At 42.5% G+C, this 26,993-nt stretch overlaps 2 protein-coding genes across 5 annotated transcripts in view; one reads left to right on the forward strand and one right to left on the reverse strand.

Moving 5' to 3' along the window:
* Nucleotides 1-22,153, reverse strand: part of GALNT1 (polypeptide N-acetylgalactosaminyltransferase 1) — a 124,252-nt gene extending 102,099 nt beyond the window's left edge. The window contains exon 1 of one of the 4 annotated variants that reach the window (XM_082699527.1): nucleotides 22,010-22,153. The gene's annotated coding sequence lies outside the window, so the exon portion shown is untranslated. Of the gene's footprint in view, nucleotides 1-21,241; nucleotides 21,382-22,009 lie in introns of those variants that run through there. The other 3 variants (XM_082699529.1, XM_082699526.1, XM_082699528.1) reach the window with 3 other exon arrangements.
* LOC309848050 (uncharacterized protein) lies at nucleotides 1,993-26,707 on the forward strand (the record flags this gene model as incomplete). The annotated part of the gene is made up of 4 exons (XM_082699049.1): nucleotides 1,993-2,146; nucleotides 20,712-20,888; nucleotides 20,998-23,117; nucleotides 24,382-26,707. The coding sequence occupies 3 exons, from the start codon at nucleotides 1,993-1,995 to the stop codon at nucleotides 21,942-21,944; spliced, it is 1,278 nt and encodes a 425-aa protein (XP_082555175.1). The 3' UTR covers nucleotides 21,945-23,117; nucleotides 24,382-26,707.
* Nucleotides 26,708-26,993: the final 286 nt, after the last annotated feature.

Genomic DNA, 26,993 nt, shown 5'->3' on the forward strand with positions numbered 1-26,993 from the left:
GCCAATACTTGGTCTTAAAAGGTAAATGGGTCTTGATGCCTGAGCTGTTAACACATAAAGTTCAAAGGCAGACGAGATGTTGTATTTATCACAATGCTGTGATAGTCATTAGTTCTAGCCACCAAATTTTTCTGGTTCTCTTCAGACACATGGCAGTTTTGCATTCTTCCATCCCCTTGTAATATGTTTAGCCATGTGACTTTCTTTGACCTGTGACTAGAAACGACAGGCCTTAATTCCACAAAGAAGCTTAAAGAGACAGTGCTGCTCTCTATTTACCCTGCTGTCTATCCTTCTGTGACAATGTTGCCAACATAGAGCGCAGTAACTGCTCCCTTAGCAGGGGTCCCTGAGGAGGGAGAGGCTGAGCAGAGGGCCAAGACAACCATCAGCATTGTTGTAAGACCCAGATTTGGGGGGTGTAGGTTACTACTGCATAACTCATCCTACCTTGACATGTACAAATATGAATGCCTAAATACAATTGTTTGCCCATAATTGCTAATATAAAGTTTTAGTTTTCACAGTGTTGTAACTTCTTTTGATGCCGAAAAGAACAATTTTAAATAAACATATGCAGGCAACTGAAACCCTAAAAGCAAGGGAGACCTAACTTAGCTCCAAAGTTTACTTGGGAAAAAGTCTCTGTCTAGAAGAGTGAAATGTAAGCATTTATAAGCTACTGGTTTCAAGACTGTCAAAATGCTGATAATTCCCAAGATGAGAAGATGAATATATAGGAAGTTCATTATATCACATATAAGCCACAATAAAAGGTTACACACAAAGACAGAGAGAGATTCTCTGTCTCAACATTCGGAAGAATCTTAAATCAAAAGAAAAAAAAAGTACTGCCGATTTTTTAAAAAAGATTTTATTTATTTATTTGACAGAGAGAGATACAGTGATGGGGAACACAAGCAGGGGGAGTAGGAGAGGGAGAAGCAGGCTTCCCGCTGAGCAGGAAGCCTGATGCATGGTTGGATCCCAGGACCCTGGGATCATGACCCGAGCTGAAGGCAGATGCGTAACGATGAGCCACCGAGGTGCCCTAGTACTGCTAATCGGAAGCCCTCAGGATTTAAAAAAAAAAAAAGCTTGTTAAAACAAGCTGTTTTAACACTGTTAAAAGATTTTGCCAGTGCTACTTACAGACAAGTTGTACAAATTGAGTGTCTGCTAGATTATAGTACAAATCTGAGATGGCTCACTGCTTTTCAGAAAACATCTTCTTAATTCCTAATTAAGTTTAGCTAGATATTTTTCATGGGTTCCAAAATTGAAGAATATATGAGATGAAAAATACAATACAGCATCTCCAGGGCAATCTCCTTGTTATTTTTGATAAGGAAATTTAAATCCGGTGACATAGATAGTTAATGGCAAAGGAGAAACTAAAACCCAGGTCCTTTAAGACTCTGACTCGTGCAGTTCCTACCTTGCCAGATTAGAGTACTAACCTATTTAACAGTATCTTGATTATTTTACTATGAACATTAAGCAGAAAAGATCTAGTTATCTCTTCCTATGCAATTCTGCATTACATCAGTTGGGACACCATTTGCTGTTAAGTGAACAGTAATCACACCTCAAACTGCTTAAATGTAAAGATGTAACTGGTAGGCCATGGGTAGGATGAAATTCAGGGTGGGCTTAACCAAGCAGCTTTAGCTCCAACCCTCTACAGTTCTCTCAGTTCTGCCATCTTCTTGAGCTAGTTTCCTCGTTAGGTTTGATAATAAGATTGCTATAGCAGCAGCTCAGAGCTCATTTCCACATATGGCAATGTCTACCACAGAGAGGTGGCCTCTTCCCATGCAAAAGTCAAGGTAAAAAGTCTTTCTTAGAAGCTTCTGCAAACTTTCTTCAGCCTGAAATGGTAACATCCCTATTTCTTAATCAATCCCTAGCAAAGGAATAGGATTTCCATGATTGTCTTAGATTATTTTGGGTCCAAAATTGATTGCCACACAGAAGGGAAGAATAGGAGACATGGTTGGGAAAGAACTACCCATGATTCCTAATCTACAGCCCAAAGAGCCTGGGGAAGTTGAAGAACTGCCTAAATCTTTGAGTAAATTATATAACAAGCTCGTGTACATTAAACAGAGAAACATGTTTTCAAACTGTTTAAAAGTATGTACAGGTACGCTAGAATAAATAAAATCCAAATCCAATTAAAAGTATTAACTAATTTGGGGCTCCCGAGTGGCTCAGTGGGTTAAGCATCTGCCTTAGACTCAGGTCATGATCTCAGGGTCCTGAGATATAGCCCCACATCAGGCTCCCTGCTGAAGAGGGAGCCCACTTCTCTCTCTCCCTCTGCCTCTCCTATCTCATTTATTCTCTCTCTCAAATGAATAAAATCTTTTAAAAAAAAGTATTAACTAATTCATGGTAATTTTTTAATTAGCATAGAGGCAATGCAGCACCAGACTACCTGGGTTTGCAGCTGGTTCTGACACCTGTATCAAGTTCACACAAGTGATTACCCATACCACAAGATTATCGTGACTATTAAAAGAGCAGTATGTAAAGGGCTGGGATTAGGCAGAGTATAAATCGTATCTAGCATAGTAATAAATATATTCCTGCTATTATTTGTCTCATACAAGTAAACTACTATGACATGAAAAAAAAATAATTTTTTTTTTCAAATACCAAAATGGGCCTGTAGAAGAGATTTCTTTTTAGATGTCCAGCATCCATCTGCTTCCCCTTCCTAATTTCCTTTTGAGGAATTACATCTCCCTGGTCTTGTACAATCTTGCTGACATGCAAACCCATCCATCTAACCTTCCACTATGGAGACCGCGAGGACTCCAGGCAGTTCCTACAACTAAATCTCTCCCTTCACCACTGAGAAAGACCTAGGCTCAGCCAATCAGATGTGCTCTCCAAGGGTCTGAAATCTTTTTTTTTTTTAAGAGTTTTTTTGTTTTGTTTTGTTTTGTTTTTGTTTTTTTAATTTGACAGAGAGAGAGAGATCACAAGTAGGCAGAGAGGCAGGCAGAGAGAGAGAGGAGGAAGCAGGCTCCTCGCTGAGCAGAGAGCCCGATGCGGGACTTGACCCCAGGACCCTGAGATCATGACCTGAGCCGAAGGCAGAGACTTCAACCACTGAGCCACCCAGGCACCCATGGGTCTGAAATCTTGAGCAAGTTACTTGCAAAGATGAAAGAAACAAGTGGAGTTCATCACCCCAGTGGTGACATCCCAGGGGAGATCATTCCTGTAATTTTGTTTCCCAGTCCCCCAACCTGGGTTCTCTAGTAGTCCTGTCAGTTCAGTTTCTAATTCCTTTCCAATAGTTTACCTCTTGCTTAAGTAAGGTAGAGCTGAATTCTACTGCTTGCAGCTAAAGAACCCAACTGAGAGGCCAACTAAGATCAGTTATTGGAATACAGCACAAAGGTACTGTGCTGAGACTCAAGAAGAGTAGAACTGGGACTCTGTAAGGATAAAAAAGGAAGTCTTAGAAAAGTGTTTCTGAAAGTATGGGGGAGGCCAGAAGGCTAAGTTGTGAAGCAATGGGGCAGTTTTTCCAGTGCAGGGATAGGAAGGACTGCCCCAGAGATCGGGTCTCAACCATCGTTGGAGAGGTTCAGTTACATGGGAAGGAGGGAGCCCAACTACTTGCCCAGTGACACTTCCTGCCTAGTGAAATGACAGGGCAAGGAGTTTTATGAGACCTCTTTTAAAGACTTACATGATAAAAAGCATAACCTCAGGTTCACTGGTGACATCTATATAAGAACACAAAGGGGGAGGCCTTCCCCCTCTCACTCTCTCTGGTGGAAATTCTTTTCCCTAGGTCGGCACACTTTGGCCTATGGAAGGTAAACTCTGTTACAGCTCAATAGCAAGTAAGAGCAGAAACTATTCAGAAGTAACAGAACAGTATAAAAGTTATCCAACGGGTCTGGTTCAGGTTTAAAGTCAACATTTTCCAAAAATTCTGTTTTTACTATCCAAGTCTAAATCACTAAATCCCAGTCTGCTTTGATTTAACTACCTAATTCCACATTCCCCCCAATCTGAATCAAGCTACTGTTTTTAGCTTCCATGTTGCATCACTGAAGAAAAGGAGTTTAGCCCAGTTCAGGACTCAGATAAACTCATGTTAAGTGACTTTGTACTTCTCTCCGCTCTGACATAATCTACCCTAACCTCTACATCCAGCACTCAGTGTCCTAAATTTTCTTCAAATCCCCCCCATTTCTCTAGTCTCTATAACATCTTCTCTCTCTAAAATACACATTCCCTACTTTCTACCATTTCTCAAAATGCATCCCAAATTTAACTATTTTTTTAAATGCCACTAGCAAATCACATCCAATTGGTGGGTTTATTTCCCCTCTGTCTTAATTATCATATCCCTTCGTAATATTCTAATTCACAAAAAAAATTTTGAGTCAACTCTCATCTGGTCCAGAAATATAGGTGTCTTCCATTTATAATGTTCAAATAAAAACAAACAAACAAACAAACAAAAAAAACCCACAAAAACCCCCAAGATGGAAGAATACCACTGTATACCTTTTGGTATGGTCAGGATATTTTACCACACGAACATATTACTGTTTTTCTATTACGAAAAAGTTCGATTAGATTTAATAATGCAAAGAAAATTTTTACATTCTTCTTAGTTTCTCAGTAGTATTTTTATACAGAAATATATGGACATTAGAGAAGAAAGCATCCGTAAACTCATCATTATTATTATTTTTTAAATTTAGTTTTTGTTTGGATGGTGGCGAGTATACAGGCAGCAGCTTGTTATCACTGATTTAAGGGCGGGTTATTAAACAAACTGGTAGTCTTGCACTGCTGAAAGTTTGAGAGAAATTTGAAGACCTTTTTCAAGCCCCTGACCACTCAGAAAGTGATACTGCAAGCACTTTAAGGTTCCCAAGTGATGGCATGACCATGTTAGTCAATCCCACTTCTCACAAGTCTGGGAGTTGCTGGTAAATGAGAACAGAACAGGTCAGGACCAGCAATCGAGCACACCTGTGGGTGTTAAGTAAAATGAATCCCTGGGAGGCGCCACCTTGCCAGCCCTAATCAAAACAGCTCAGTCCAAATCTTTTTATATATTATTTTATAAATAATAAAATATTTATTATATTTTAAATAAAATACAAAAAGTATTTATTATATTTTAAATAAAATACAAAAAGTATATATTACTTTTTGTTATACAGAAGGGTATTTCTCATAGGGTATTTCACATATTACACAGCAGCATATTGCGATAGCTAAATCTAAATTGCAGATTAGTCAAATTTGCTACGTAATTTAGCACCTCTGCCCCCCAAAAAAGATGTACCCTTATATTAGGAGACTGATCTTCAAGGGACCATCCAACTTCCTCAGTGAGCTGATGTTGGCACTGAATCCACCATCTTCCTCTCCACCTCCTACCTCCCTCAATCCTGTTGTTCCAGCGATCAAGGCAACTTCAACCACTTCGTCCTCAGCAGCCTCCATCCTGGTGCTCTATGTTCTGTCTCAGGGCCCAACACCAAGCTGCTTATCAACACTGTAAACTGACACTTCAGCCAAAACCAAAGCCATATGCAAACCATCACTCAACCGCCATCTCCTGACCAGCTGCTGCTTAGACCTCCCCTACCCTGCCAAACTGGCTCTCCCCCAACTGCTTCCAAGTCCTGTCCTGTCCCATCTAACCAGGTTTCTAGTTTCACGTGCTTAGTTAGCCACCAATCTAGAAGTCATGTAACTTTTGTGATTATGCCCTTTTTGACACACACACAAAATCTGTCACCTTTTGGACATCTTCAGCCTTTCAATCCCTCACCCTAGACAAGTCCCACCATCCACTTTTCCTGCTTCAATACGCAGGACGTTAACATCACAAAGTTCTGAAACAAGGCCGGCTGAATCAACTGCACAGCCATGCTAAGTAGCCAGGCGAGGCCCTCCCGCTATCTGAAAATTCCTCCCCTGCACTGCCCTCACCGCTCCCTTCCTGTATGCACCCCTGGAGACGGCTCACTGTAGTCCTGGCCACTGACTCTACCAGCTCACCCCCTGGGACCAAAGTCCCCTGACCTCACTTTCACCTCACATTCCCTTCGCTCCTCTCTCAGAGTGCTTCCTGCTTTCCAAGGATCATGTTCCTCACTTGTACACTTACCTGCACCCCGTTCCACAGCCTTGGAAGCCTTGTTGCATAATTCCCCCCTCCTCCTTCACACTCGCCAACCGACTTCACTAGTCCGTTTTCCTGCGGTAACTTTCAAGTGAACTGTGCCCAGAGAAGAGCATTTTGTCTCTCCCCTCTCCACAAAAAAAATATTCTTAAAATATTCTTAAAAAATATTCTTAAAATATTCTTAATGACTTGTCAACATTTACAAATTGGGACACTTTGCTTGACAAATCAGGATTCCTGGCTTCTCTGGTAAACTAGGATCCTCTGCCACCACTAAATGATCACACCCAAATGGCAAAATCCTAGGACCCCCTCTTTCAATGGGCATTTATCCTCTCCCATGCACCACACTACCCTTTCCCTGCCCCAGGCCAACAGACTCTCATGCATCCTACTTCCCTGCCTCATCAGCCACTCCCCACCCCCCCCACCCCCCACCCCCCCCACCCCCCCGCTTACCAAGAACAGGCTCTGCTCATTCCTGTCCTAAAAAACATGTCCCTCAACTACCCCAATTCAAACTGCACTCTCCCCTTTTCTCCTCACAATACTTCCTTCAAGGAATGGTTCACACTCACTGTTCCCACTTAGCACAAATGATGTGATTTCTGCTCCTACCTCTGTTAAAACTGTAGCGAGCAGAGACAGCAAGAAAGAGGAAGAAATCTTTCACACTCCTGCCTGCTCAGCAGAACTAGTATCAGTACCTACCATTCTTCATAAGGTCTCCCTTGGCTTTCTGGACTTTTCCCACTTCCAATTCTCCCGCTATGGAAATCACACCCACCTTCCTGCAGTTAGAGACCTAGAAACACCTCTGAATGACACACAGGCCCCAGTCAGCACACAGTTTCCCTGTAATGCTGCCACCAGCCAACCCAGATCTCAGAGTTTCTCCCTGGAAGAAAAACAACAGAAGAAAGACGCACTCTGAAACCTTACCATAGTCTTACACCTTTGAAAATAAGCACACTGAATTTCTCAACACTTATTGATCACTTCTCAGTGGTGGGGACTGGTACTTAACAGACCAGTAAAACAAGCTCCCTAACCCTGCCCAAGGAATTCAGTCCAGAAGAGACCCAGAAAAACTGACAGTGTCAACCTGATACATGATATGATAAAGGGAGGAGTGGGGTGGGGGGAAGGGAGGCACCAAGAGATAGGCCCGGGAGAGCCAGAGCAGCTTGCTCAAAGAAACTCTAGTGCTGCCCTAGGCCTCAGATCCACTGTCACCATTTTAGCCCAGCCCCCTGAATTCTCCCAACTGGTTTCCATGTCTCTCTTTTAGTCATCTTATCCTCTTGACCAAATCCATTCTCCACATTGCAGCAACAGGGATCTGCTTAAAATTCAAAACCGTGCTCTCTCCTGCTCAAAACCTTTCAAGAGCACTGAGACTACAGTCCTGCATTATCTCTCCCCAACATCTGTCTCATGCCCATTTTTCTCTCTTCAGCTCAACCTCTTTCCCTTGCACCAATGGCCCTTCATCCACATTGATCTCACAGTTCATTAAACAGAATGAGTTCTCTTCTGCTACAAGGTCTCTCCACACACTATTCTTTTTAACCTTGCTACCACTCTCTGTATTAAAAATATTTTGAACTCCGGGTCTCAGCTAAAATGTAATTTCCCAATAAAATAAAATACAGTAAAATAAAATGTCATTTCCTCTATTTACTTGTTTCTATTTCTGTCCACCGGATTGGAGTGTATGGCCAGTACAAAACCATGTCTGTTTTAGTCATTTTGTATTCACAGTTATCTAGCATGTAGAGCTCAATAAATATTTGCTCAATAAGAATGTTAAAGACTCTTTCCTCCTCTAGAGTCCTAACTGTAAGCATTCCCTCAGGTTCATTTCTTAGTCCTCTCTACCACTGTTTTCACCACCCCAAAGCTGACCATGCTCATCTGTGCCTCCAGACATTACTTCTCCCAAGATCAAGTCCTGCAACTATGATGCTTGCAGGGTAACTCCACCTTTCTGTAGTCCCTTTCTGATACCTGCAACTGGACATGCTTCAAGACACACTCATTAACCATCCTCAAACAAACTGTTTATTTTTCTGTTGCTGGTAATGGTGGCATCCTCTTACAGGTGGAGTGACTGACCTCTCTTTCCTTAACACACTGACAACAAGTGCTCCCACCTCTAAAAACGCACCTATATTTTCTTAACCTACACAACTGACCTATTGCATTAACCTCATTTCCTACCTCTAATCTTTTAAAATGTGTACATTAAAGCTTAATTCTGATGTCGACCAATACTCCCATCAAAATCCTTCAATGGCTGCCTTTCAAATAATATCCACACTCTTCTGCTTGGTATTCAAAATCCCTATCAATCTTGTCCACCCTATTCTAACAAGGCAGTAGTCTGGTGGTTATGACCAAAAGCTCTGGACCCAGACTGCCATGCTAAACATACAGGAACCAAGACAGATGCAGAGCCCAGATACGCCACTTTAATCTCTGTGCTACAGTTACTTCATCTGTACAATGGGGATAATGATAAAAGTATTTACCTCCAAGGACTGTTACAAAGAATTAAGAGACTAATATAAGCAGAAGCCTTAGAATAGCACTTGACACAGGTCAGTGCTATACACATTGTGTTTCAGTGCCCCATCTCCAATTAGCAATAGCCTACATCCCAGTCTTTCTAAACCAAATCACTCTTCCCCTAATGTTCTTCAAACTTTCCCTTCTGAGGCAAGAGCACACACCACCAGTTGATAAGCACCAGCTTAAGTTACCAGTATTACACCCTCCCTCCTCAAGGGCATTTCCAGTCAAAAGCTTCCATCACAAAGCTCCTTTCTCTCCAGGGGCATCCTTATAGTTCATGCACTAAAATTCCCCAGAGGTTGCTCATCAAAGGATTTCCAGCCCTGTTCAAAGACTGTTAGTCTACAATTAGCTATCCTGTTCTTCCCTCTACTTTCTCAATCTCCTCCCAAGTTTAAGATCAAAGACCATCCCAACCCCATTTTCCATGGGCAGTGGCAAAGGTGTTTTAGTTCTCTTATGTCTCTAATTTGAGTAAAAGTTGAAACCCTCATGACTATTATCCCTACACAGTTTAATTATAATAGATAGTGCTCTCTTTGCACAAAAACACCTAAAATAATTAAGTTCTGTGAAGCACCTGGGTGGCTCAGTCGGTTAAGCATCTGACTCTTGGTTTTGGCTCAGGTCATGATCTCAAGGGCACTGAGCTGTGCTCAGTAGAGTCTCCTTGTCTGTCTCCCTCCCCTTCTGCCCCTCCTAGCACTCATTCTCTCTCAAATAAATAAATACTTTAAAAAATAATAAAAATAAACATTAAGTTTTATAATCTTGAGAATATAGATGGACTTCACTCTCTGAATGAAGCAGCCAGTCCTCACCACTACAGTGCTGCCCTCTGACCTCCTGAAATCCCTGCAATGCACAGGAACTTGGGGATAACAGTAAACTTTGTACTAACAACACAACTATTCCTAGGGATAGAAAAATGAGAGTTACAACATTGCCAGAAATTTTAACTAAGGAAAACAATAAATTATAAAACGCAATGTGTAGTTTTCAAAGAGCAATTCAGTAACTGAACATGTGGGTCTCCCAATGGAATATAAATTCTCCTTTTAATAACTGAACTGATATTTCAAATAAACTTTTTTTTTAATGAGAAGGAAGTCATAACTACCAAAGACACAAAAATACACTGAAAATCATCCTACCCTGAGGAATGGTCTTTAAATCACCTCATGGCTCCCCAGAAGGCTTCGCCTCATACCCCTTAGTGTCTGTCCTGCAGCTGAGGTTGTCAACAACAACAAAAACATACTGAAGCCTATACTTAGACATCTTTACAGAACCGAAAACAATCATATGTTCTCTGTGTAACCTCAGAAGTCATAAATTGCAACGACTGCAAAAGATTCTTACAGGCATTTACAAGAACTTATTTCATAACAAATTTGAAGAATTCTAAAAATTAAAGGAGAAATGGGTTCCATAAAACCAGAGATGCACTCTCAACACTCAATACCATTACTATAACTACCCTGAACAATCCCAAGCATTCCTTCTCCTTAAGGACTAAAAAGGTTTCACACTGAGAACATACCTACAAAAATACAAGGAAAACAGTAGAGCAGACCTAAGCTGAACTGCTAATCACTGATTTATAACTTCAGAAAGAATCAAGTAGTATACCAAAGGCAGTGCTAATCTAAGTGTAGTCCCTGGAGAACAAATCGCTTGTGCCTACTCCATGAAAAGGGATGTGCAGAGATTAAAAGAAAGCATTTATAAACTCACAGCAATCTAACAGAAATTTTAAATCTACAAAATCTAATGATTTAAAAAGTTTGGTAGTTACATATCAGAAGTTTTTTATTTCACTTAACATATAAATCATTTTTTACATGTTGGAAAAGAATCAGCCCACGACCAAGGGAAAATGTTAAAAACTGATCCTTTAGGGCTGTTTGCTTCTGGGATGATGAAGTAGATGTACTTTTCCCTATTCCTCCCATTAAGTATGATTAAAAATTCTGAATATTACATATAAAACAAACATAAGACTATTAAGTGTGCAGAGAAGAAGGTAGGCTGGCTAGGGACCTCAGGACCTGAGGAACAACACAATGGTGAGTTTTCTGGGTTTTATTTTTGCCTTATATATCCCAGACTTGGACCCGAATAAGCTGGCAACCTGGAAATGCCAAAAGGCGCAGACAAAAAAAGCCCCAACAAAAGCCTGTTCCTTCTAACCAAAGGACTAGAAATGGAACATCCTAGCAAGACAGGAAACTCTTACAGAAAAAAAAAAAACAAAACCATTCTACTTCAGACAAACACCACAGGAAAAACCTTAATCCCACCTAGGCCAGGTGGGTAAGCTTAGCCTTCCGTATTCTCACCAAGCTGTAACATTAGGGTGATGCTGTGATGGCCGAATAGGGAGCCCAGCCTTTCACCCATGTCAGCTGGAATCAAGGCACCTTTCCACACTATCACCCCAGAAACCCTGGATCTCTATCCTCACCTGGCAAACAAAACACTCCACTTCTGGGTGAAGAAAGGCCAAGTGGGGAGCCTGCAAACCTAATTCTTCTAAGCAGTAACAGTGGAGTACCACATATTGTCTGTCTCTTTCCCCTACTGGAGTGGTGTCCCAAAAAAGCCAGCTAAAACAGAGGTTTAACTAAGATCCAAAATTTCATGGACTATGAAAATTTCCAGGTTTTAATTAAAACAATAACAACAACAACAACAACAAAACACCACCCATCACACCAAAACAGGATAAACTCAAATTCAATGAAAAAGACAATCGTGGACACCAAAACCATAATCACAGATTTGTCAGAAATATCTGCTAATGATTGTAACGCAGCTATGGCAGAAATGCTTTGACAATTTCAAATATGTTTGAAACAAATTAAAAATAAATAACCTTAGAAAAGAAACAGAAGATAAGGGGATGGGCTCAAAAGCAGAATGGAAGGAACAGAGAAATTAAACTAGAAGATTGAAAAACAGAAATTAATCTGACCAGAGAAAATAAAGAAAAATAAACAGACCTGTGGGACCATAATAAAAATTTACCATTCAAGTCATCAGTCTTGAAAAGAGAGGAGAAAGAGAGAGGTCTGGGCTGAAAATGTACTCAAATAATGGTGGAAATTTTCCAACATCTGGAAAAAGACATAAACCTACAGATTCAGGAAATTGAGTGAATCCCAAAAAGGATAAACTGAAAGAGATCCACACCAAGATGAATCATAATTAAACTTCTGAAAACTAAAGTTAAAAAAAAAAAATCCTGGGCTCCTGGGTGGCTCAGTGGGTTAAGCTGCTGCCTTCAGCTCAGGTCATGATCTCAGGGTCCTGGGGTCAGTCCCGCATCGGGCTCTCTGCTCGGCAGGGAGCCTGCTTCTCTCTCTCTCTCTCTCTCTCTCTCTCTGCCTGCCTCTCCATCTACTTGTCATCTCTCTCTGTCAAATAAATAAATAAAATCTTAAAAAAAAAAAAATCCTGACAACAGTGACCCCCTAACCACAGAGGGATAAGTGAATGACAATAAATTTCGCATCAGAAACGACAGAGGCCAAAAGAAGTGGCAACATATTTTTCAAGTGCTGAAAGAAAAAACACGACAGAATGCTATGGCCAGAGAAAGTATGTCAAATAAATAAATAAAATCTTAAAAAAAAAAAAAATCCTGACAACAGTGACCCCCTAACCACAGAGGGATAAGTGAATGACAATAAATTTCGCATCAGAAACGACAGAGGCCAAAAGAAGTGGCAACATATTTTTCAAGTGCTGAAAGAAAAAACAAGACAGAATGCTATGGCCAGAGAAAGTATTCAGGAATGAAGAAGAAATCAAGACATTCTCAAATGAAGAAAAACTAAGAATTTGTCACTGGCAGACTTACCCTAAAGAATGGCCAAACTTTTTTTTTTTTTTTTTAGATTTTATTTGTTTATTTGACAGAGATCACAGTAGACAGAGAGGCAGGCAGAGAGAGAGAGGGAAGCAGGCTCCCCGCTGAGCAGAAAGCCCGATGCGGGACTCGATCCCAGGACCCCGAGATCATGACCCGAGCGGCTTAACCCACTGAGCCACCCAGGCGCCCCTGGCCAAACTTTTTAAAATGAAATGACAAAATAATGAATCTTAAGAAATTAAGAGAAAACCCAGTAAGCAAAAATAAAGGTAAACAGACTTTCCTCCTCCCTTTGAGTTTTCTCATTTATGTTTGTATAGGCAAAATCTATAACACTAATGTACTTCTAATTGTATGCAGAAGAAATATTTACAATTTTATTAAAATTGGGGAGGGTAAAGGGATGTAAAAGGAAGTAAAGTTCCTATACTTCACTTAAACAGGTAAAATGATGACACCAGTACACAGTAAATTGTGTATGTATATGATATAATATCAAAAACCCTTAAATTTTTTAAACTAAAAAAAACATAAAAAAATATGCTCAAAAACTATTCAAAACAGATTTTCAAAAAAATGTTCAAGCAATTCACAATAAGCCAAGGAAAAAAATGCCCAGAAAAACAAAAAACAGAAGGCACAAACAAAAAACAAAAAAAAATGACTGACTTAAGTCCTAACAGAAAAATAATTACATTAAATGTAAATGGCCTAAAGTGTCAATGAAAAGACAGAAATTGGCAGAATGGATTGAAAGACATGACCTGGGCACCTGGATGGCTCAATCAAGAGTCTGCCTTCGGCTCAGGTCATGATTCCAGGGTCCAAGAATGGAGTCCCTAGTTGGGCTCCCTGTTTAGTAGGGAGTCTGCTTCTCCATTTCCCTCTGCCCCTCCCCCTGCTCATGTGTGTTTGCACACGCACATGCTCTAATAAATAAAATCTTTAAAAACTTTTTTAAAAAGACATGACCAAACAGTATGTTGTCTACAAAGAACTTACTTCAAATATAACCAAACATATGGGCTAAAAGTAAAAGGATAGAAAAAGATATATATCCCAAACAGAGAAAAGCAATCAAAGAAAAATAAAAGTAGTGGTAGTATTATTATCAGATAAAATAGCATTCAGAGCAAAGAAAATCACTGGAGACAAAGAACAACATCATGTAATGATAGAAAGGGTCAATCCACCAAGAAAACAAAGCAACCCTAGATATGTATGTACCAGAGAGGTGCAAAATATACAAATACAGTTAGAGTCTTCAACACCCTTCTCCCAAAAGCTGACAGACTATCTAGCCAGAAAACCAACCAGGGTATAGAAAAGTCAACAACACAACACAACACTCAAGAATAGTAGAAAACATACTTTATTCAAATAGCCACAGAACATACAGCAAGGCAGACCATATTTTGAGTCATAAAATGAGCCTCAACAAATTTAAAACTGAAATCACAACATCATTCAGTGTGTTCTCCAATCACAATGGCATTAAACTAGAAATCAACAGAAAGATAGTAATATATCTCCAAACACCTGGAAACTAAACAACACACTTCTAAATAACCACAGGTGAAAGAAATCTCAAGAGGAATTAAAAAAGGGGGGGGGAACCAAATTAAAAAGAATAATAATGTATCACTATTTGTGGGACAAATTCAGTGAAACAATGTGGAAATGGAAATGTATAGTGCTAAATGCCCTCATGAATTTAATGCAAAAAATCCTTAACAAAATATTAGTAAAAAGAATTCAGCAATATATAGAATTATACACCATGACCTTGGGGCACCTGGGTGGCTCAGTGGGTTAAAGCCTCTGCCTTTCGCACAGGTCATGATCGCAGGGTCCTGGGATCAAGCCCTGCATCGGGCTCTCTGCTCACCAGGGAAGCCTGCTTCCCTTCCTCTCTTTCTGCCTGCCTCTCTGCCTACTTGTGATCTCTGTCAAATAAATAAATAAAAATCTTTTTAGGGGCACCTGGGTGGCTCAGTGGGTTAAGCCTCTGCCTTCGGCTCAGGTCATGATCCCAGGGTCCTGGGATCGAGCCCCACATCGGGCTCTCTGCTCTGCAGGGAGCCTGCTTCCTCCTCTCTCTCTGCCTGCCTCTCTGCCTACTTGTGATCTCTGTCAGATAAATAAAGAAAAAATCTTTTAAAAAAATCTTTTTTAAAATATTTAAAAAATTAAAAAAAAAAAAGAATTATAAACCATGACCAAGTGAGGTTTATTCCAGGGATGCAATGTTGGTTCAACTCAAAAATCAATCAAAATAATCCACTGCATTCTTATGCTTAAGAAGGAAAATCACATACTGTATTAATGCACAAAAAGCACTTGGCAAAAATTCAACACCCACTCATGATAAAAACTCAAAGACAGGAATAGTGGGCAACTTCCTCAACTTTAGATACCATATCTACCAAAAAACCTACAGTTAACACTACACTTAATAGTATGTAGTGTAGGTGCCTGGTAATTAGCTTTTTCAATAGTATAAATGCTTGACATTAAGCTTTTGATTGTCCAGGCACACACCTGAAAAACATGCATCTTGAATAAACACAATGCCAACTACACAATTAGATAAAGAGCCAGGCTGCCCCACCCATGAAACCCTTTTTTTAGTAAGTGCTAATCGACTTCAAAACTAACCAATGGGCAGCTTTCTTTCCCTTCCCATCCCTAATTTTCACTCCTATGTTTTAAATTCATCAATCAAGAGTGAACCTGCAAAACCCTAGACACCTTACCCTCTACCCCATTAAAAGCAGAACCCCAGGTCTGCATGCTCTATCTGCAACCTCACTGGGTGGCCCCAGACTTATGGGGTACCACAGGACCTATGTGTAATAAATCTTATCTTTTCCACCATTCACCAGTGGCTGTTGCTGAGGTGTGTCTTGCAATCAAGAGAACCACAAGGGCCAGTCCAGCCTCAACTCTGGCTCCCAAAGGGGAAATGTCTGCGGTGGCTCACCAAATGAGTGGTCCCAGGCATTTATAGCCAATAGTACCACTACAGATAAGCTGAGAATGGCCCAAAACATAGTGAAAAACTAAATACTCTCCCCTAAGAGCAGGAACAAAGCAAAGATGTCCTCTTCACTATCCTTATCCAACATAGTACTGGAAGTTTTAGGCAGTGCAAGAAGGCAAGAAGAGGAAATCAAAAACCTGAAAAGAAATACAACTGCCACTATGTACACATGACATAGTTATCTATTTAGAAAATCACAAGGAATCTACAGAAAAACTCCTAGAATCAATGGGTTCAGCAAGATTGCAGAATCCAAGATCGACCCGAGAAAGTTAATCTTTCTCTATATTAGCTATCAACCCAAGGGCACCAAAATTTAAAATACAGTATCATTTTCAACTGTTTGAAATAAAAATGTAAACCTAACATAACAAATCCAAAAATTTAATAAAGCAGACTTATATGATAAAACACAATGCTATGAAGATTCAAATGGAAAGACATACCATGTTTATAGATTGGAAGACACAATATAGTAAAATGGCAATCCTTCCCAGATGATAAACAGGTCTACTACAATCCCTATCAAAATCCCAGCAAGATTTTTTTGTAAATACAGACAAGATTACTCTACAAATTATATGGATAGGCAAAGAAACAAAAGTAGTTAAAACAATTCTGAAAAAGATGTGGGAGGAAATCAGTCTACACCAACTTACAACTTATTATACAGCACCATAACCAAGACTGTGTGATAGTGGTGGAGGGACACACAGATCAATGGAACAGAAGAGAGAACCCAGGAATAGACTCACAAATACACCCAACTGATTTTTTACAAAGATACAACCAATTCAACAGAGGAAAGATGTTGCCTTTTCAACAAAGGGTGCGGGAACAGCAAAAACCAGAAACAACCAGCTGTCCTTCAAAAGATAAATGGTTGAAAGAACCATAAAAGTACATTCATACTGTGAAGTACTACTCAGCAAGACAGAAGAATCAACTATCAATACACACAACAACCGGGATGAAACTCTAGACAATTATGCTGAGTGATAAAAAGCCAATTCCAAAAGGTACTTACTGTATGATTCCATTTACAAAACATTTTTGAAATGACATAATCACAGAAATGGAGAACAGATGAGTGATTGTCAGGGCTTAAGGAGCAGGTAGCAATAGGAAGCAAGTGGGTGTGCCTACAGAACAACATGCTGAAACCTTGTAAAGGAAATGTTCTGTATCTTGACTCAATCAGTGATACTGTCATGGGGCTGATATTGTACTATAGTTTTACAAAATGATACCACTGGGAGCAACTGGTAAAGGGTAAATAGGATCTTTCTGAATTTTTTTAACTGCATATGGATCTACAATTATGGCACAAAAAGTTTAATTTTAAAAAATTGGGGATGCCAGGGTGGCTCAGTTGGTGAAGCACCTGTCTTCAGCTCAGGTAATGATCCCAGAGTCCTGGGATCAAGTGCCTCATTGGGCTCCCTACTCAGTGGGGAACCTACTTCTCCCCCTGCCTGCAGCTCCCCTGGTTGTGTGTTCTTTCTCCCTCTCTGACAAATAAATAAATAAAATCTTTAAATTAAAAAAACAAAAACAAAAACTAGACCTTCACTCACTGCTCTAAGGTTTATCACCCAAATATTAACACTTGACAACCCTTTATTTTTTTTTTAAGATTTTATTTATTTATTTGACAGAGAGAAATCACAAGTAGACGGAGAGGCAGGCAGAGAGAGAGAGAGGGAAGCAGGCTCCCCGCTGAGCAGAGAGCCCGACTCGGGACTCGATCCCAGGACCCTGAGATCATGACCTGAGCCGAAGGCAGCGGCTTAACCCACTGAGCCACCCAGGCGCCCCACTGACAACCCTTTATTAATCCTGGCTTTGTGCGGGACTAAGTGAAGACACACAGATATAAACATAAAATATTATTCCTACCCTCAAACACCATATTCACTTAAGCAGAATGACAAACAGAGGCATAGATCAACAGTGGAAAACTTAATAAAAGAGACGGGATTCGAGCAAATCCTTGAACAAGAGGTAGTACTTCAACAAGCAGAAGAAAGAGGGGCACCTTGGGAAGAAATCATATATAAAGACACAAAGCTGAAATAAGCACAGTTCCTATGGAGAACGAGGCATGTGTGTGTGTGCGTGCTGTGAAATAAGAGAACTATGGAACAAACAGTGTGGAGTAAGTATGGAAGGTCCCCAAAAGTTACAGAGAGGAGTTCAAATGTCATTTACTCAAAGAAGCCTTCCTCACCAACCCAGCCAACCAAAAGCAGCAGTTCCCCCACCCACACTCTCTCCAACATCCTTTACTTTTTCTTTATAGTACTCATCACAAGTGGTAATTATTATATACTTATCTACATGTTTATTGGCTTAATGCTGCCCCACTTTCGGATATCTTGACTAGTACTGGGACTGGCACACAAGAAGCATTCAATAAATATTAACTGAATAAGTGGGCAAACAGTAAGTATTCATTCCTGCTTCTCTTCTGTGCAGCTGCTCACTCATCTTCCTCCATTATCTGTCACTCCATTTGCCTTGGTCCCTCTCTAATCTACTGTCTCTTTCAGACAATCTCCTTTTCCCTTGTTCCTCCACCTCAGCCCAGCTCTTACCCATCACAAAAATAAAAACTCAGTGTATCTTAAAATAGTGGATCACAACTGCAATGCTATAATACTCTTCTGAATCTCAACAAATAAGAAACTGCATCCCAAGAAATATGTTACTGAAAAGAAGTACTAAGTTGTATGTTGTTACTAAGCATAATAGATGTATATATATTACATAAACAAGAGCAAAAAGAGTTATTCCTTTCACAGCCTTATTTTCCTGAATACAGGAGACTTTTCCTAGAACTGGATGATCCCATCTGGTCTACAGAAAGCTGCCCATCAGAGAACCAGGACAGTACTCCTCAAGACAACCAAAGTTATAAAAAACAACAAACTGCCACAGACCAAAGACTAAGGAGACATAACTACTAAACGCAATGTGGTACCTTGGACTGGATTCTGGAACATAAAGAGTACTGCTAGAAAAACTGGTGAAATCCAAATAAGTCTGGAATTTGGTTTAAAAAATGTATTTACATACATATGTATATAGAGATATATGCCTATATACAGGATTAACAGGTGATTGAGATTTAAATATGTAGTATTATATTATTAAAAAAAAGAGAAATAGGGCACATGCAAGTGAGCCAAGAGTAAAACTCAGGCCATGGCAATCGGAGCTTGGAGTTGAAAAACTACAGAGAGCTTTGTTTTTGACTCCGGTCCCATGCTCTTACCTAGGGCCATGAAAACTAACTTGACTGCAATTGCTGGAGTTTAACAACGGGTTCTGACTTCCTAGCAAGACAATTCATACACTCAGCAAGCATTTACTGAGTGCCTAACGCTTACCAGGCACCGTGAAATCTTTGGGGTACACGGCTAGAAAAGTAAGACACAATATCTGCTCTCATGAAGCTTGTATTCTATTGGAAGAGCTGGGGATTTGATATGTATTTACACAAATGGTGAGTGGTCCCAAGAGTTTTCGAACCTGCTTCTTAAAAGCCCTACGAAGGGAAGCCGTGTCTGGGTGGCTCAGATGGTTAAGCATCTGTCTTCTGCTCAGGTCATGATCCCAGAGTCCTGGGATCTAGCCCCACATTGGGCTCCCTGCTCAGGGGGAAGTCTGCTTCTACCTCTGCCATTCACCCCACTCATGCTCACAAGCACGCTCTGTCTCAAGTAAATAAATAAGATAAAAGACCTACTAAACAATCCATCATGACATTTGTTAAACCTGGGGATCACTGATGTTCTGAACAAATCACCTGAAACAGATCTGTAAGCTATCAGCTGTGATCTGATAAATCACTTAAACAGGCACTCATTCGGTTGATGTGGTTTGGGACCTGAGATTCTGCATTTCTTCCAAACTTCCAGAAGACAAGGATCCTGCTGCTGGTTCACAGATCGCACTTTCAATTAGTAAGGTTCTAAAGTACCATGGAAACATCACTCAAACTGTCATTAAAAAGCAAGCTCCAAAAGGCAAGGACATTCTGTTTCTCTTGTTCACCACAGTACACACGAGACTTAAAACTCTGCTTCATAGATGGCACTCAGTAAATACTTATTTTCGTAATAAAATAAATGGATGTAAGGTCCTGATAAGCACTGTTCAATAGCAGTCACCAGCCACATCTGGCTACAGAACACTTGACAAGCAGCTAGTGCAACTGAGGAGCCAAATGATTTTTCTTTAAAGATTTTATTTATTTATTTATTTATTTGACAGAGAGAGAGAGAGGTCACAAGTAGGCAGAGAGACAGGCTTGGCGGGGGTTGAGGGGGGGAGGCTTCCCGCTGAGCAGGGAGCCCAAAGTGGAGCTGGATCCCAGGACCCTGAGATAATGACCTGAGCGGAAGGCAGAGACTTAACCCACTGAGCCACCCAGGCGCCCCAAATGATTTTTAAATTAACTTTAATTAATTTAAATAGCCTTATGTGGTTAGTAGCTACCACAATGGACAATCCAGGTCTAGACAGATACGATGTAAAGAGTATCGAATTAAAAGCCTAGGTTTGAATCCCAGCTCTGCCGCTTAGCTTGTGACCGTAAAGTTACAACTTCTTAAGGCCTCAACTTCTTCCCCTGTGAAATGAGGACTAGAGCCCCAGCCCCCATACACACACCCCTTCTCAGGGTTCCTGACAGGAATTATTACAAATTAATGTATGAAGCAAAAGGCGTGATTAAAGTAAGATTCTCTGCCCTCCAGGAACAGTATACAATCCCAAAGACTACTTTGCCTATTGTCCATGCTTGCCAGAAAATGCCAAGCGCTTTTGGTTGAAGGGCTGGTTAGTTCAGTGGCTTTGAAAATGAGGCCAAGGTCATAAGTCTGGAGGAGGGAGGACCCTCATTTAGCCAGAGTGATCAGGTAAGAGAGGCAATGACAATGCACATCATCACGACTCCTGGCAAATCTTTAAATGGGCATTGTGTTGACTGTATGAGTAAATGACATTTCATTCATTCATTCTTCCAGGAAGAGCTGCCACATTACCTAAAGCCCACTACTTCCATCCACAGACCTTTGCTAAACCAGGGCCCGGTCCGCTGCGCGGGCAGTGCGCCGGAAAGCCCCCGCCCCGGGCGGCCCGTGTGTCCTCCCCTCCCCCGTCGCGCCGGCCCGGCGAGGGTCAGCCCGGCACCGCCGCTCCAAGTACCACAAGCTGGGCCGGACCCAGAAGCCATATTTAGCTGGATTTCTGGTCAATAAAACAAACTTCCGTCTTCTAAAGAAAAACGGTTCTAACTCAATGACAAACTAGGACGGAAACTCGCTGCTCGCCGCAGTTACCAGCCAGAGGCGCCGCGTGTCCGGCAGCCCTGGAGTCCCCGACTCGGACCCCGCGCCAAGCGCGCCCGCGCCCCGGCCCCGGCCCCGGCACCGCCGGCCACAAAGGACGGGAGTCGCGGACGCGGCCCGGCCTCCTCCTTCTCCTCCTCCTCCACCCCCGGCCCCGCGCTAGCGGCCCCGACTCCGGGACGGCCCGGGCGCGGGCAGACACTCACCTCGCTCCGCGCGCGGCGGCGGCGGCGGCGGCGGGCGCTCCTCGGGGCCGGCCCGGGCGGTCGCGGCGCGGTCCCGCGGGCCGCAGCGCGGGCGCTACTCTCGGGCCGCCGTCCGCCGCGCCGCCTCCTCGGCCACTGCCGGCGGCTCCCCCGGCGGGCGGGCGGGCCCGGCGCGGGCCCCGCCTCCGCCGCGCCCGCCCCCGCCTCCGCGCCGGGCCTCGCGGGCTCGGCGCGCTACTCCGGACGGCCCCGCATGTCGTCGCCGCTGCTGCTCACTCGGGGCCGCCTCACGCGGCGAGCCGGGGCCGCAAGGCCGCCCGCGCAGGCCGCTCGGGCGCAGGGCTCGCAGCGCTTGGCGTGCTCCGCGGCGGCAGCGGCGGCGGCCCGTGCGGCTGCGCGGGGGAGGCGGGGGCGCCTCGCGCTCACCCGGATGCGCTGTCCCCCGCCCCTGCGGCGAGCCCACCTCGGGGTGACGGCGCTTCCCTCCGGGCCGGGGCGGGGGGTGGTTCCGGCGTCTCGGCGCCTCCACCCCTGCCTGCCGGACCTGCGGGGAGGCGCGGAGCCGAGGCGCCGCGGCGGGGGCCCTGGGCCGCGCGGCCGGCCTTGTTCCCGGGCGGGAGGCTCCGTCCGTGACCCGTGCGGTTCCGGCTGGTGGCCTCCACCGAAACCTGGGTGCGGACAAAGAGGCTACCGCAGCAAGTAAAATAAAACTCGGGCCGTTTCACGTCGAGCAGATCATGGGGTGGGAGGAAATGAAGGTGCCCTCACCTCGCCGAGGAGGTTCTGGATCGACCCCGGGCCGAGCACAGGCTGCTCTGGACGCGGGTGCGGCTGCCGGGGAGCGGCCGAAGAGCGCTTGGAGCTGGAGGACTGCTGGAGGCACCTCCGTGCGGCCCTTCTGAATCCTGCGCCAAGCGACGGGGACGCAGGAGGTCCAGGACCAGGGTGGGCGGTGAGAGGCGAGGCCACCGACCGGCACCGCCGGAAGAGGCAGCCAGGCCTCGGGGGACAAAAACGCCCTGGCCCCCTGCGGAATGGGGATTGTTTGGGGAAGAGTCTCCCGCGTCGTGCTCTAAGAGGGGCCCTTCCACGGTACCCCCTTGGGGAGCACTCCTTTCTAGCACTAATTCCATTACCCAGCCGGTACCTTCCTCTGAAGAGAAGACCCAACCCTCGTCCTCTATCACTAACACGAGACATAACCAAGAGTTATTTTAATACATTAATCTGTTATTTTAAAATCATACAGAGGTCTTTGTGTCTTGCTTCCCATCCAAGACCCGGAATGATTGAGACTAATGTTGGTACTATTATTTAAATGGCCCCATTTTTATTTTTTATTTTTTAATAAATGCTGTATATGCCACAGAAAGAACCAAAAAGATAAAAGCAAAAAGATGTCACCGAAGATTATCTCTGGACCGACCTTGTTTTGTGCTTATCTACATTTTCCAAATATTCAAGGTACTTATATAATTATTGTGAAACAAGTTGAATCATGGTTGGCCTACTAAGAGTACCTCATGGAAACTTCACTTTGAAGTTTGCATCTCTTAAAATATTATAACAAAAAAAAGTATTGTATCTAGGTGGAAAAGACTTGTAAATCATGTATCTCATAAGGACTTGTATTTAAAATACATCAAGAACGCTTACAACTCAATAAAACTAATAATCCATTTTAAAATGGGAAAGAGAGTTCAACAGAAACTAAAAGAAAATATTTCAACCAAAGAAAATATTTCGATGGTCAAGAACAGCATGAGAAGATGCAAAACACAGCTGACAGAGAAAGGCAAATCAGAACCACAGTGAGAATACTCTTCACACACGCATCAATGGCTGTAATAAAAAGGACTGACCAGGATAAGTGCTGGTAAGAAGAAAGTGAAATCAGATCCCTCGTACTAGGCAGATGGGAATGTGAAATGATGCAGTCACTTTGGAAAAGTTTTTAGTTTTTCAAAAAGTTATATGTAAAAGTACCGTATGACCCAACAATTCCATTTCCTAGGTATGTACCCAAGAAAACTGAAAACATGCCCATATGGCAGGTTGTGTAGAAATATTCACCAGCAACATTATTCATAACACCCAAAAAGTGGAAACAATCCAAATGTCGGGCACCTGGTGAATGGGTAAAGGAAAGGTGATATATCCATACAATGAAATGCCTTTCAGCAATAAAATGGAATGAAATATTCATAGAGGATACAACATAGGGGCACCTGGGTTACTCAGTCAGTTAAGTGCCTGCCTTTGGCTCAGGTCCTGATCCCAACGACCTGAGGTCAAGTTCCTGGAGGCGCTCCCTCTCCTTATGCCCCTCCCCCTCCACTTGTGCGCTCGCTCTCTCTCTCTCAAATAAATAAAGTCATTAAAAAATGGTACTGGAAAAAAGAAGATACAACATACAGGAACCTCAGAAACGTTAAGCTAAGTGAAGGCAGATGCAAAAGAGCAAATATTGTATGATTTCATTTCTGTGAAACATTTTAGAAAAGACAAATCTATGCAGGCAGTTTACTGGTGGCCAGGTCTAGGGGTAGGGATGGGAAGTGAATGCGAAGGGGAACAAGGGATCGTTTTGGAGGGATGGAAATGTTCTAAAATCAGATTGTGGTAATGGTTGCCCAATTCTAGATTTACTAAAAATCACTGCATTGTGGTTTTGACACTAATGAATTTTATGGTATGTAAATGTTATGTCAGTAAAACATAGATGAAAAAAATCCTTGTGCTGCAAAGTAGCCCACAAGTTCTTCACAATACACAATAAAAAAAACTTTTAAAGCAAACGGATAATTGTATGCTGTTTGCACAGTACAAGGTAGTAAAATGCACCTTTTTTTGCAACTAGTTATATAACCAAGCACAATAACCCTTTGAACACCCTCTATCTACCCACTCCTATTCATTCAAACTGTATCTTCACTTTACCCACTAAAAGAACTGGAAATTGAGGTAGAAAAAGTAAACACCCTTGAGAGCAAGAAAGAACTGGGTATCTTAGAACAAGGAGGGGATGTGTAAAGACTCAGACTGAGAATCCAAAGTTAGGACATTGACATAATATTTCTCAATTTAAAAAAAACTTTTTATTTTTACTTTTTATGTATTTGACAGAGAGACAAACACAGAGAGAGCACAAGCAGGGGAGCAGCAGAGGGAGAGGGAGACGCAGGCTCTCCACTGAGCAGGAAAACACGCTGAATCCCGGAACTCACCTGAATGGAAGGCAGACCCTTAACCATCTGAGCCACCCGGCCACCTCACTCTTTCTCAGTTTTACTCTCGTTTCCCATCAGTCCTGTGCCCCAGACTCACTGCTTCTTCTGGTTGTGGAGATGATTTGCATCATAGGAGCGCTAACCTTGGGCCAGTTAATGTTATAATTAAGGATTTTTTTTTTCATGATTTTATGGGTTTTTCATGAGTTCTATGAGTCTACAATGAAAGAAGTTAACCTTTAGAAGATTAGTGAAGACAGAGAGTGGAGTAACCTACATGAACTAGTCTACCGGACCTGACCTTTTCTCATTAAGTCCCCTGAGAAGCAAGCCAGAGGAGCAGCTCCATTGAGTGAATGATTAATTCAGTGCCTTGTTTCTGCCTGACCCTCCCTGTTATTTGAATAATGCTGATATTCTTTTAACTTGTGAAGGAGAGGACTAGTTGTTTGTTCCCTATTAGCTAGAAAGAGAATAGCACCTCCGTGGATTCATTGTAATGGGGAGAAGTGGAGATTGCCTAAAGCTGGGTAAACTGCCCAAGAATAATTGAGCCCACTGTAGTGGGTGGGAGGAGGAGGAAGGGGATCCGTTTCAAAGAACTGTGTGTCAAACATCCTGACTGGATGGAGAAGAACAGAAGAAGGTGACATTGAAAGAGGGGTAGGCAAACATGAGCCCACACAGGAGCCAAATGACATGAAGTAGGAGGTAATTATGCAGAGCGTGTGAACGGTATCTTTTTATGATTTTTACTCCTTGTTTTTCTTTTCCCACTAAAGGCCCTGCTGCCTTGCCTTGGGCTTAAAGCCTCAGGAACGGGGTTCCCTTTCTCCTCTCCACATGTGGTGCATTTCGCGTGGTCTCTACACTTCCTGAGTGTCTCTTTTATGCATATATTTCAGTGACCAAATCAAATCCCATTCCACACCTAACTTCCGAAGGAGCAGGAAAATGCATTCAATTCCAGCATTGTCCCCAGAAGGCAGAGCACTTCGAAAATTTGGATTGTAACATTAATGACTTGTTATGCCCAAGTTTTCGCATCTGAGAGACCACCAAGGAGCCAATCACCAACGCAATCACACGAGGGTTTATTTGACAAGCTTAAGCTTGGGTCCAAGTATACCCGGCACAGCAGAGTAGGGACTTGGACCCCGAGCTTAGTTAAGGCAGGGGTATTTATGGGTTCCTGTTACTAAAGCAGGGTGGGGGTCTCTGGAACTAAAGCAGGGTGGGTCTTCTTAGAACTAAAGTAAAGTAGGGGAAAGTTCAGCCCTTGGGCACAGGGGTCTTCTAAGATGGCTGTACTTATGCTAAAGCTAAACCTGAGGTGGGATGGCCTTAATTTTCTCGGCCTCCACATTTCCCCCCTGAACAATTTTGACCCTTAAATCTTTAAGGTTGTTGAAGGTGGAAGGTCTCATCTTCTGTAACTTCTTCCTGCTGAGTAGGGTCATAGAGTTGTCCTTACCTACTCGGGTCAACATTGATCAGTTGGGGAATGTATAGGGGAGTTATGAAAGACAGAGGCAGCTGAGGCCAGGGGTTTAAATCAATCATTAAAGGAGAGAGGGACTGTTTAAAGTGCTAACCTGGGTAGGTCAGAACCCAAGAAATATTTTGTGATAATCTGGAACATCCAGATGGCTGCACTTCTGTCAGGGCTAGACTCGAGATGAGTACAGCCTTGTTTATCTTGGCCTCCACAGACTCTCAGAAGTATGAAAATCAGAGGATAACACTTCTTTAAACTTTTTATTTTGAAATAGTTTTAGGTTCCCAGGAAGTTGTAAAAAATTGTACAGAGCGGTCCTTTGTACCCTTTGTCCATTTCCCCCCTTCGTTTACACCTTTTTTTTTTTTTTTAAAGTAAACTCACTCCCAACCTGGCACTCCAGCTCACCACCCTGAGATCAGTGGTGGTATGCTCTATCAGCTGAGCCTGGTGTCCTCCTTTGATTACATCTATAATGTGAAAAGAAGTATATATATATATATATATAGAGAGAGAGAGAGAGAGAGCGTAAAATCAAAGCCAGGAAATGGACATTGGTACAATGCATGTGTATAGATCTGTGCCACTTTATCACTTGTACAGGTTCCTGTAATAAGTATCAGAATCAAGATATAGAACTATTCTGTCATACAGTCTCTTCAGTAAATGGCGCTGGGGAAACTGGACAGCTATGTGTAGAAGAATGAAACTTGACCATTCTCTTGCACCATACGCAAAGATAAACTCGAAATGGATAAAAGACCTCAAAGTGAAGCAGGAATCTATCAAAATCCTAGAGGAGAACATAGGCAGTAACCTCTGTGACATCGGCCACAGCAACTTCTTTCAAGATATGTCTCCAAAGGCAAAGGGAACAAAAGTGAAAATGAATTTTTGGGACTTCATCAAGATCAAAAGTTTCTGACAGCAAAGGAAACAGTCAACAAAACAAAGAGGCAACCCATGGAGAAGATATTCACAAATGACGCTACAAAGGGCTCATATCCAAGATCTATAAAGAACT

The sequence above is a fragment of the Mustela nivalis genome, assembly GCF_964662115.1.
Source record: "Mustela nivalis genome assembly, chromosome: 14".
Taxonomy (NCBI): domain Eukaryota; kingdom Metazoa; phylum Chordata; class Mammalia; order Carnivora; family Mustelidae; genus Mustela; species Mustela nivalis.